This window comes from Nansenia antarctica (assembly GCF_963989245.1).
Source record: "Nansenia antarctica genome assembly, chromosome: 8".
Classification (NCBI taxonomy): domain Eukaryota; kingdom Metazoa; phylum Chordata; class Actinopteri; order Argentiniformes; family Microstomatidae; genus Nansenia; species Nansenia antarctica.
This window is the reverse complement of record NC_137678.1, coordinates 44,569,840-44,582,592: the sequence shown is the minus strand read 5'-3', so window position 1 is coordinate 44,582,592 and position 12,753 is coordinate 44,569,840. Positions and strand designations below refer to the sequence as shown.

At 47.7% G+C, this 12,753-nt stretch overlaps 2 protein-coding genes across 2 annotated transcripts; one reads left to right on the top strand and one right to left on the bottom strand.

Annotated features, from left to right (window-relative positions):
- Positions 1 to 689: 689 nt before the first annotated feature.
- LOC308164253 (optineurin-like) lies at positions 690 to 9,835 on the bottom strand (the record flags this gene model as incomplete). The annotated part of the gene is made up of 9 exons (XM_080538391.1): positions 690 to 794; positions 3,024 to 3,052; positions 5,554 to 5,645; positions 5,871 to 6,013; positions 6,451 to 6,606; positions 7,157 to 7,241; positions 7,534 to 7,683; positions 8,034 to 8,175; positions 9,817 to 9,835. The coding sequence occupies 9 exons, from the start codon at positions 9,833 to 9,835 to the stop codon at positions 690 to 692; spliced, it is 921 nt and encodes a 306-aa protein (XP_080394517.1).
- Positions 9,836 to 10,204: 369 nt separating this feature from the next.
- LOC308164252 (germ cell nuclear acidic protein-like) lies at positions 10,205 to 12,522 on the top strand (the record flags this gene model as incomplete). The annotated part of the gene is made up of 3 exons (XM_080538390.1): positions 10,205 to 10,217; positions 10,303 to 10,754; positions 12,439 to 12,522. The coding sequence occupies 3 exons, from the start codon at positions 10,205 to 10,207 to the stop codon at positions 12,520 to 12,522; spliced, it is 549 nt and encodes a 182-aa protein (XP_080394516.1).
- Between the last annotated feature and the right edge of the window lie 231 nt (positions 12,523 to 12,753).

Here is a 12,753-nt window from a genome sequence, read left to right as displayed (position 1 = left end):
GTATTACAAAGTTTAAGAATGATTAGACTCGCAGATTTTCTTGTACCTGTGTACTCAAATCGCCGGTTCGATTTTTTTTTTTTTAATAAACAGATGAGACACAAACACTCAGACACCAAGGCACTATAAAAACACAGCATCACAAACTGACAGTATCTGTTACCCGAGGTTGATGGTGTCGGGTCCGGCTGGGACCCCCCTGCCCCCCCTCTACTGGTGCTGGGGGTCTCTCCAGTCTGCTTGGCCCTCCCTGTCCCCCCTCCACTGGTGCTGGGGGTCTCTCCAGTCTTCTTGGCCCTCCCTGTCCCCCCTCCACTGGTGCTGGGGGTCTCTCCAGTCTGCTTGGCCCTCCCTGTCCCCCCTCCACTGGTGCTGGGGGTCTCTCCAGCCTGCCTCTGAGCAGGGAGGCCGTCCCAGAGGAAGGCCAGCTCCTCTGCAGTAGCTTCCTCCACCAGGCATGGCTGCGGGGGTTCCCTCACCACACTAGACCCCACCTCCACGCTGGGGGGGGCCTGAGGACCAGAGGGGGGGGGCTGTGGGGGCAGAAGACATGATGAGCCAGATCTCACAGTCACCTGTATCTCACTCCCCCCCCCCCCCACCATGATGAGGTGTATGAATCACTCTGCTCACCTGTATCTCACCCCCCCCCCCACCCCCACCATGATGAGCTGTATAAATCACTCTGCTCACCTGTAGTGTCGGTGCAGCAGGTGAGTCTGGCTGAGGGGCTCCCTGACACGCAGCTGGTCTCCCTGCTGGTCTCCCGACTGGAGGGTGGAAGCCCCGGGGTGCTGGGGGAACCAATCACAGAGACGTTATAAATGTTACACATCCCTACAATCAATCAATCAATCAATCAATCAATCAATCAGCACATGTTATACACAAATGCAACACAATGTGCTTCATTGGAACACCACCTCTCTCCTCCTCTCCTCCTGTCCTCCTCCCACCAGCAGGATGACAAGTGTGGGAGTTGGACAGGCTGCTTCTGACACTCTCCTCTCCTCCTCCTCCTCCTCCAGCTCTACCTGGGGGGCGTCTCTCCAGGGCCGGCGTCCACTCCTCCTCCTCCTCAGAGTCTCTGGGTGCAGGAGGGGGGGGCATATGGCCCCTGCGCCGCTGCATAAATGCAGGTACGGTGGAGGGCACCCCTGCGACACACACACACACACAAAATATTATATGACAGAGTGCACCAGTTTGGCTTGCACTGTGGCTATGAGGAGACTGAGTACCAGATTACACTATTAATGTACTTGATAATAAAAACATTTGTATGAAATAAATAATTATTAAAAAATAAATAAATTAGGGGCGCTTAGGTGGCGTAGTGGGTTAAGCGCTGACCATGTAACCGCAGGGTCCCCGGTTCGAATCCGGCCGGGGACATATCCTGCATGTCATCCCTTCTCTCTCTCTCACCCATCCTTCCTGTCATAATATCTACTGTGTCTGCCATTAAAAAAAGGGAAAATATGAGTGGGACTGCCCCACTCAGAAGAAAAAAAATAATCTTAAAAAATAAATAAATTAATGATATATACAGTATATCTCAAAAGTGAGTACACCCTTTAGATTTTTGCAAATATTCTGTTATATCCTTTCAGGGGATAACATTATCCTACTGAAACTTTGATATAACTTAAAGTAGTCAGTGTGCTGCTTGAATAACAGTATAGATTTATTGTCCTTTGAAAATTACTCAGTACACAGCTGTTAATGTCTAAACAGCTGGCAACAAAAGTGAGTACACCCCATAGTGAACATGTCCTAATTGTGCCCAATGATGTTGTTTTCCCGCCCTGGTGTCATGTGACTCGTTAGTGTTACAAGGATTCAGGTGTAAATGATAAGCAGGGCTGTTAAATTTGGTGTTTTGGGCACAATTCTCTCTGAATGCTGGACAACATGGCACCTCATGGCAAGGAACTCTCTGAGCGGCTGAAAAAAAGGATTATTGCGCTTCACAAAGATGGCCTTGGCTATAAGAAGATTGCCAACACCCTGAAAATGAGTTGCAGCACAGTGGCTAAGATCATACAGCGGTTTTCCAGGACAGGTTCCACTCGGAACAGGCCTCGCCAGGGTCGACCAAATAAGTTGAGTCCACGTGCTCAGCGTCATATCCAGAGGTTGGTTTCCAAAAATAGACGTGCGAGTGCTTCCAGCATTGCTGCAGAGGTTGCAGAAGTGGGATGTCAGCCTGTCAGTGCCCAGACCATACGCCGCACACTGCATCAAATCGGTTTGTATGGCCGTCGCCCCAGACAGAAGCCTCTTCTGAAACCGATGCATAAGAAAGCCCGCAAACAGTTTGCTGAAGACAATGAATCCAAGAACATGAGTTACTGGAACCATGTCCTGTGGTCTGATGAGACCAAAATAAACCTGTTTGGTTCAGATGGTGTCCGGCGTGTGTGGCGGCACCCTGGTGAGGAGTACCAAGACAAATGTGTTTTGCCTACAGTCAAGCATGGTGGTGGCAGCATCATGGTCTGGGGCTGCATGAGTGCTGCCGGCACTGGGGAGCTGCATTTCATTGAGGGACACATGAATTCCAATATATACTGTGACATCCTGCAGCAGAGCATGATCCCCTCTCTTCGGAAACTGGGCCGTAGGGCAGTTTTCAAACATGATAATGACCCTAAACACACCTCCAAGATGACAACGGCCTTGCTGAAGAAGCTGAAGGTTAAGGTGATGGACTGGCCAAGTATGTCTCCAGACCTAAACCCAATTGAGCACATGTGGGGCATCCTCAAGAGGAAGGTGGAGGAGTGCAAGGTGTCCAACATCCGTGGGCTCCGTGATGTCGTCATGGAGGAGTGGAAGAAGATTCCAGAAGCAACCTGTGCAGCTCTGGTGAATTCCATGCCCGGGAGGGAGGGAGGGAGGGAGGGAGGGAGGGAGGGAGGGAGGGAGGGACACACCCACACACACACACAGTTAATGCAACAAGGTCTTATTTTGACGAGAGGCAAATATATAGTTTTCCCTCTACCAACCACCCACACCACGAACCACTCTTGCATCCCCAGCATACCTGTCAACATTGGGATTTGAAAATAAGGGATATTTTCCCGAAAATAAGGGAAACACAAACCATACCCCTTACATTTAGACAAGGAGACCCCTTACATTTAGACAAGGAGACCCCTTACATTTAGACTAGGAGACCCCTTACATTTAGACTAGGAGACCCCTTACATTTAGACAAGGAGACCCCTTACATTTAGACAAGGAGACCCCTTACATTTAGACTAGGAGACCCCTTACATTTAGACAAGGAGACCCCTTACATTTAGACTAGGAGACCCCTTACATTTAGACTAGGAGACCCCTTACATTTAGACAAGGAGACCCCTTACATTTAGACTAGGAGACCCCTTACATTTAGACTAGGAGACCCCTTACATTTAGACTAGGAGACCCCTTACATTTAGACAAGGAGACCCCTTACATTTAGACAAGGAGACCCCTTACATTTAGACTAGGAGACCCCTTACATTTAGACAAGGAGACCCCTTACATTTAGACAAGGAGACCCCTTACATTTAGACAAGGAGACCCCTTACATTTAGACAAGGAGACCCCTTACATTTAGACAAGGAGACCCCTTACATTTAGACTAGGAGACCCCTTACATTTAGACTAGGAGACCCCTTACATTTAGACTAGGAGACCCCTTACATTTAGACAAGGAGACCCCTTACATTTAGACAAGGAGACCCCTTACATTTAGACTAGGAGACCCCTTACATTTAGACAAGGAGACCCCTTACATTTAGACAAGGAGACCCCTTACATTTAGACAAGGAGACCCCTTACATTTAGACAAGGAGACCCCTTACATTTAGACTAGGAGACCCCTTACATTTAGACTAGGAGACCCCTTACATTTAGACTAGGAGACCCCTTACATTTAGACTAGGAGACCCCTTACATTTAGACAAGGAGACCCCTTACATTTAGACAAGGAGACCCCTTACATTTAGACTAGGAGACCCCTTACATTTAGACAAGGAGACCCCTTACATTTAGACAAGGAGACCCCTTACATTTAGACAAGGAGACCCCTTACATTTAGACAAGGAGACCCCTTACATTTAGACAAGGAGACCCCTTACATTTAGACAAGGAGACCCCTTACATTTAGACAAGGAGACCCCTTACATTTAGACAAGGAGACCCCTTACATTTAGACTAGGAGACCCCTTACATTTAGACTAGGAGACCCCTTACATTTAGACTAGGAGACCCCTTATATTTAGACAAGGAGACCCCTTACATTTAGACAAGGAGACCCCTTACATTTAGACTAGGAGACCCCTTACATTTAGACAAGGAGACCCCTTACATTTAGACAAGGAGACCCCTTACATTTAGACTAGGAGACCCCTTACATTTAGACTAGGAGACCCCTTACATTTAGACTAGGAGACCCCTTATATTTAGACAAGGAGACCCCTTACATTTAGACAAGGAGACCCCTTACATTTAGACTAGGAGACCCCTTACATTTAGACAAGGAGACCCCTTACATTTAGACAAGGAGACCCCTTACATTTAGACAAAGAGACCCCTTACATTTAGACTAGGAGACCCCTTACATTTAGACTAGGAGACCCCTTACATTTAGACTAGGAGACCCCTTACATTTAGACTAGGAGACCCCTTACATTTAGACAAGGAGACCCCTTACATTTAGACTAGGAGACCCCTGACATTTAGACTAGGAGACCCCTTACATTTAGACTAGGAGACCCCTTACATTTAGACTAGGAGACCCCTTACATTTAGACTAGGAGACCCCTTACATTTAGACAAGGAGACCCCTTACATTTAGACAAGGAGACCCCTTACATTTAGACTAGGAGACCCCTTACATTTAGACTAGGAGACCCCTTACATGGGCACACCCCCGGGCGTGCAACAAGAATTGGGTTAACTAGTTCCTACATATGATTAAGTAAGTGACTACAGGTGATCAGAATCAGATACCTGGTTGAAAGTAAAATACTTTGAACATCCCTGCATATATAGCTCCGAGGAACCAGTACCACACTGGGACCTGTCTACAACTGCATTAGTGTGAATAGGAGTACCTGTCTTGAGGTGATATCTGTCTGAACATGAACAATAAATGTGAACAATAAAAGTGCCGTCGCTGGGGCAACTGCTTGGCTAGCCTGGTGCGGGGCTGGGTGTGTTGGTGGAGGGGCGGGTCGGGTGTGTGGGGCGGCTGGGGACCCTCGGGGGGGGGGGGGTTTGGGGGCTGCTGTGTGCTGGTAGGCAAACTGGTAGTAGTCGCTCTATGAGTAGAGGGCTGCGAGGGAATTTTCCTGGATGCACAGTGTACAGGTTTTTTACCTTTGCCTCTGTCATCATGTGAAGCGCATTGAGTCACATCTTGTGAGAAATGCGCTATACAAATAAAACTTGATTTGATTTGAATAAATGATGAAATAAAAAAAAACCTCGGCTGTTTCTTTTGTCATTGTAAAAAGCGAAGTGAACTGCTAAGTGGTTAGCCCTGGACTGTACCTCTGGCTCCCTGCAAGGTGTGTGCACCAGCGCCCCCGTGTGGACTGCCTCCTTGTGGCAGGTGTCTCCTCTGCATCTCATTCAGGGATTGCCTAGAGAGAGAAAACAAACAACATCAAAAACAAGCTCAATAAAACATTTCGTCACAGTCCAATGTTCCAAAAAGACCAATCTGGCAACTCGTTCGCCTGGGTCATGACTATCACTACATGACTGGGACTCTTCCAGTGACAGGCTTCCATTGTAAGTGCCTGACTCACACTGTGAGTGTGACCCGTAGTGATCGGTATGTGACCGCGTGTGAGCGCCACACATACCTGCCCAGTGAGTCCATCTCGTCCTGCAGCTGGTTGTTCTGCTTCTTCACAAACTCCAGCTGGGCGGCCAGGCGCTCCTTCTCCTCGTGGATCTTCTCACGGGCGGCTCTCTCGGCGTAGAAGTCAGAGGAGTACACCTCCGCCTGGACACACAGTCACACACACACACACACGGGTTAGCACGATAACACACGTTGACAGAGACGGAAAGACACGGAGACGGACAGAAAGACACAGAGACAGACAGAAAGACACAGAGACAGACAGAGCCAGACATAGACAGACAGAGACAGAGATAGACAGAAAGACACAGAGACAGAAAGACACAGAGACAGACAGAAAGAGACAGAAAGACACAGACAGAAAGACAGAGACAGACACAGAGACAGACACAGACAAAGACAGACACAGAGACAGACAGACAGAAAGAGACAGAGACCGAGGCCGACAGAGACAGACACCCCCCCTACCCCGCCTCCCACACACACACACACACGCACCCACACACCCCCACACGAAACAAACATAGGTTACAGTAGCACAGCCTCTTTCTGCTGTATCTACAGGAGAGCACCATTACCTGCGCCTGGAACACAGAGATGGTCTCCAGCTCCTGCTCCTTCTGGTACATCTCCTGCTTCATGGCGTCGATCTGCTGTTGCTTAGCAGCCAGGGCCTGCTCCGCCGAGGCCAGCCGTGTCTGCAGGTCCCCCAGCTCCTCCTTAGACACAGAGGGCAGCTAAGAGGGCACCAGAGGGGGCACAGAGGGGGCAAAGGTCAGACTCACACCACCATGACCACAGCACGCAAGTATCAAACAAGCTCAATGACTGCGTTTACATGCACACCATATTCCTGTATCCTCGAGCATGCAATCCTGGGTTGTGCTGTTGCCAAGGACAGCTAGCTACACTCGTTCGCCATTTTTTCTCGCTCTTATCTTACAATGTCGAGGACAAAGTGGATCAGCAGGAGTGTTGTAGTTAAATTGTGGTTCAAAAAGCGCAAGTAGGAGAACACAATAACGGACCCACAATAACGCCCGCTCAACGACCACAACCAAGCTACCAACACTAACGTTACTATAGTAACAACTATTGTCCCCCCCGAACCACGGGAAAATGCCAATTAATGTAAACGGAATATTCCAGTTGCTACAGCGCATGGAAACACCTTATTCAGAATATTCCAATAACCCCGAATATTGACCTTAATGGGAATATGGTGTGCAAGTAAACGCAGTCACATGTCTCTGTGACCGAGAGGGTCGCCTGACTGTCTGTCACCTCTCTCTTCTTCCTCTCCTCCTTCAGCTCGTTGTAGTCCTCAAACAGCTTGGTGTAGGCATCCTTCAGCTGGGACAGGTTACTCCTGAGGGAGGGTAGGGGAGGGGGGGGGGACACTGGTGACCTCAGGGTGGTGGGTGGTGTGCACACAGAAATAAAAACCCCACTGACCCATGGAAACTGATAGGGGGGCTGGGGGTGGGGGCAGATGGGAGATTTCAAAAAGGCAAAAGGCAAAGCAGGGGGTTTCCAACGACCAACCACCTGCCCAGCACACGGGTGCACATACACATACTCGGCAGGGTTTCAGAGAGTAAAGGACTGAGTAAATGTGTGTGTGTGTGTGGGGGGGGGGGGTCTCCCAGGAGGTCTCCCACCTCTCCTCCGCAGCCTTCCGCTGCTCCAGCTGACTCTGGCTCTGCATGCTGTCCAGCTGCAGCTTCAGCCGGTCGTTCTCACTTTGCACCGCCTGCTTCTCCACCAGCTGGGCCCGCAGAGTCACCACCTCCTGGTCCACATCCTTACATCTGCACACAGAGAGAGAGGGAGGGGGAGAGGGAGGGCGGGGGGGTGAAGAGAGGGGAGGAGAGGGAGGGAAGAGAGGGAGGGGGGGAGGGAGGGAGGGGGAGAGAGGGGGGGGGGGAATAGTTCACATGTTTTCAGTCCCGGTGGGTGTGGTCTCTCTCTCCCTCTCTCCCTCCCTCCCCCTCCCTCTCTCTGCTGCGCTCGTCGGTGCAGGGGGCTCTGTTCGAGGAGGAGCAGGAATCTCTCTCTCTCTCTCTCTCTCTCTCACTCTCTCTCACACTCGCTCACACTCTCTCTCACTCTCTCTCTCTCTCTCTCTCTCACTCTCTCTCACTCACTCACTCTCTCTCACCTGGCCTGCAGGTTCTTCTTCATGGTTTCTGCCTCGTCCAGTCTGCCCTGGGCCTGCTGCAGGTCCTTGAACAGCGTCATCATCTGAGCCTTCAGGTTCTCCACCTCCGACCACGCGGCCTGAGAACAACATTCAATAACTCCTTTAGTCAACCAATGTTCCCCTTACATTTAGACAAGGAGACCCCTTACATTTAGACTAGGAGACCTCTTACATTTAGACTAGGAGACCCCTTACATTTAGACTAGGAGACCCCTTACATTTAGACTAGGAGACCCCTTACATTTAGACAAGGAGACCCCTTACATTTAGACAAGGAGACCCCTTACATTTAGACTAGGAGACCCCTTACATTTAGACTAGGAGACCCCTTACATTTAGACTAGGAGACCCCTTACATTTAGACAAGGAGACCCCTTACATTTAGACAAGGAGACCCCTTACATTTAGACAAGGAGACCCCTTACATTTAGACTAGGAGACCCCTTACATTTAGACAAGGAGACCCCTTACATTTAGACAAGGAGACCCCTTACATTTAGACTAGGAGACCCCTTACATTTAGACAAGGAGACCCCTTACATTTAGACAAGGAGACCCCTTACATTTAGACTAGGAGACCCCTTACATTTAGACTAGGAGACCCCTTACATTTAGACTAGGAGACCCCTTACATTTAGACTAGGAGACCCCTTACATTTAGACTAGGAGACCCCTTACATGGGCACGCCCCCGGGCTTGCAACAAGAATTGGGTTAACTAGTTCCTATGATTAAGTAAGTGACTACAGGTGATCAGAATCAGTTGAAAGTCAAATACTTTGAACATCCCTGCATATATATACATGAAAACACAAAATGGCATATCAATTCAGCACATTTATTTATACATTACTTGACACCATGATGTCAATGGGAAAAGAGCGGCGCAATGCTACCAGCGATCTTTTCAAAACGGCGATAACGTTCGTAAATATGCTCTGGAAATCTGATCACCACTCATGGAATGCTTCTTGTCCAATCAAATTACTTGGTCCCTTTATGACGTTACACCTAGTGTGCGTTCCGGTGCTCTCAGAGCAAGATTACGAACGCAGCCCAAGAAACGAGAGGAAACAAGATGGACTCCGACATGGATATATAACGATTGTGCGCATGCACTAACGTCTAACAATTAAGTGTTAAATTATATTATATTATAGGTGAAAAATACGGGAGATTTACGGGGAAATATTTAAACGGGAGCACAGTGGGAAAGAAAGGTAAAATACGGGAGAATCCCGGGAAAAACGGGAGGGTTGACAGGTATGATCCCCAGTCCCTTACCTTTACCTACCATTTCCTAGACTTTGAGGACCAAAACCCTGATTGAAGAGAAGATCTAGAATAGAAAATGCAGGCATTTCATGTCACCTCGCTCAGTGATGACTCATTCGCTAAGCTGCATCAACAACAACGACAGAAACGACAGAAACGCCCCCCATAGATGAGAGGTGACCAGCCATCGAATGTCCAAAGTTGCATGACGGCACCTCTCTGATAATGTTATCTTGTATTGCGGCAGTGGATTGTAAACGTTTCCAAAACATATATTATAACATATAAGTATGTTTCTTTTTCACCTTATTTCACCTTATTTGATCCGGTCAGATCCTCCTTTTGGTTTCTGGGATTGCTTCTACCACTGAGGATCCAAAAACTGGCGCTAAACGAAGGCCCCCAGGACACTGTCAAATCTAGCGTAGGTGTCTAATATTTTGCCTGTTGATAATAGATTCCCTTACTTGCGTAATAGTCTTTCATCGTTCGAATACAAATCTAAAGATGTTGTTGTCAAGTCGACGGAAAAGACCACGTGATTTTTGGAAACGTGTGCATCGTTCAACATGATTCAACACATGGATTTAGCCTCATTAAGACAGGCACCTCTAAATCGGTCATGGGTCCTTTAAAAATACCCAGCTGTTTACATCCACAGACAAAGGTCTGACCAGTCATAACACGTTTCAGAACGAGTCGACATTGTCAAAGATCCTCCCAGGAAAGACGGATATTCAACATTATATTCTAGACTATCGCCAACTGAACAGCAGAACACGGAAGGATGCCTTTCCTTTACCTCGCATTGAGGAGTCATTGGATGCCTTGTCTGGGTCCCGCTGGTTCAGCACTATGGACCTGGCGAGTGGGTATAATCAAGTACCAGTGACTGAACAAGACAAGATGAAGACTGCATTTTGCACACCCTTTGGCATGTTCGAATTTAACAGAATGCCATTCGGCCTCTGTAACGCCCCAACACTTTCCAACGGCTGACGGTAACCGATACGCCCGGATAGACCTGTCAGTGAAGGTCTGCGACTCTGCAGACCGGCTGCGGGACACACTGGTGCATGAGATGTGCCACGCTGCCACCTGGCTGATAAACGGAGTGAGGGATGGCCACGGACCCTTCTGGAAGATCTACGCACGCAAGGCCACGCTGGCCCACCCAGAGCTGCCCATGGTCACCCGCTGCCACAGCTACGACATCAACTACAAATTCAAGTACCAGTGCAAGCGCTGCGAGAACACGATCGGGCGCCACTCCAAGTCTCTGGACACAGAGAGGTTTGTCTGTTCCCTCTGCAGCGGTCGGCTGGTCCTGCTCACCCCCTCCACGCCCCGGGCTCCCACCCCCTTCGCCACGTTCGTCAAAGAGAACTTTGGGGCTGTGCGTCAGGAGCTGGTAGGTCAGAGCCACGGAGACAGTGGAGCCCCTAGACTTTATTGATATAAATTAGATAATGATTATTATTATTATTATTCATAAGTCTGTTCGTCAAAGAGAACTTTGGGGCTGTGTGTCAGGAGCTGGTAGGTCAGAGCCACGGAGATGTGATGCGTAAACTCAGCGCCGACTTTGCAATGAAGACTCGCCTCAGCCAGAGCTGAGAAACATTCACCCCATGAAATAGGTTAAATCATCCCCATAACAAGCATCACTTTCTCTGGACAGGTTATCCCTCTGTCATCCGTCTTCACCAACCTTGGTGTTCGAATGGACCCCCACCTCTATCTATATCTGTGGGTCTGTCATCTATATATGATTAGAACATGTATTTTTTTTTTATTGATATAAATTAGATAATGATTATTATTATTATTCATAACTGTCAATTGTCTGATTGGCGGCTAGGTGCGCTGCGGCGACCAGCAACCAGCAAACCAGTTTAAACAAAGATCATGTAAGAATCGGGGCGCAGCGCAAAAACCCCACCACCATCATCCTCATCCTCATCCTACTGGAGTGAGTAACCACATATGAACAGAAAGAAAGAGAACTTTGGGGCTGTGTGTCAGGAGCTGGTAGGTCAGAGCCACGGAGATGTGATGCGTAAACTCAGACAGTGGAGCCCCTAGACTTTTGGGGGCCCTAAGCAAACAACATTATGGAGGCCCCTGGTAGGGGAGAGCGAGGTAATGTGGGACACCGGGTAATGTGAGACACCCCCTGTATCTAGGCAACGGAACACATTTGTGGTCTATTTAAATGTATTTATTTAAACTATCCTTATTATTTAAAACAGTATCTTGTTCCTTTTATTTCAAATTATCAATTTAGGCACTCCTCGCAGCTTTACTTTTCTGTCCCCCATGCAAAGAAAACAGTAGGGAAAAGAGCTTTTATGTTCAAAGGCCCAGTAGACTGGAATAACCTGCCTCCAGACATTAGATCAATTTCATCTTTAGGTAGGTTTAAAAACGCCCTATCCTCCCACTTTGAGTTGCAATGTTCTTGTTTTCATTGAAGCTGTTACTTACGTTACTTGATTCCTTTATGAAATTTCTTGTATCACATAATGTGTATTCATTCTTTCTTTGTATTCTAGATCCAATCTCCCTCTGTTTACTAGCTGTTTTGTGGTTGAAATGTTTTTCATTATTTTTATTTGTGTGTGTTTTCGTGTTGTTTGTTGTCTATTGTCTGTGTGTTGTATTGTAAACTGTACTGTTACCTGTCTGCTTCTGTTGTAATGTAATCAAATGTTTGTCATTTATGTTAGGACCCCCTCGAAAACGAGATGGTGCATCTCAAGGGGTTTAATCCTAATAAAGAAAATTCAAATTCAAAATGTTTTCAAGCCCCTCCCATTCCCCCATTCCCAGGAAGGAGAAGTTGGTGCTGGTGCTGTGGAAAGTATGTTTTTACACAAAAATGTGTTTTTGCATGTAAAAGTAAATTTTCTTGCTGTGAACTTAATCAACTGTTGTGTCAAAGCAAATTGATTCAGGTAGAAAAACGTATATCATACATGTTGATGAACTTCCAACACATAAAACCATGTGATTGATGCTAATTCAGATTAGCCTGAATTGCTAAGAGATGTTGTTTTTTCTAAAAAGACTTTGGGGCTGTGTGTCAGGAGCTGGTAGGTCAGAGCCACGGAGATGTGATGCGTAAACTCAGCGCCGACTTTGCAACGAAGACTCGCCTCAGCCAGAGCTGAGAAACATTCACCCCATGAAATAATTGATCTCATTATGACGTGAAGTGATGTGAAAGCAATTTCCCCACTGTGCCGTGAAAGGGAGGACAGCGAGGTGAAGTATCTTGGTCATGTGATCTCCAAGGATGGGGTGGCCACAGACCCAGATAAGATTAGTGCAGTTGCCAACTGGGCCCCACCAAAACACATCTCAGAACTTCGAACATTTTTAGGTTTTAGCAGCTATTACAG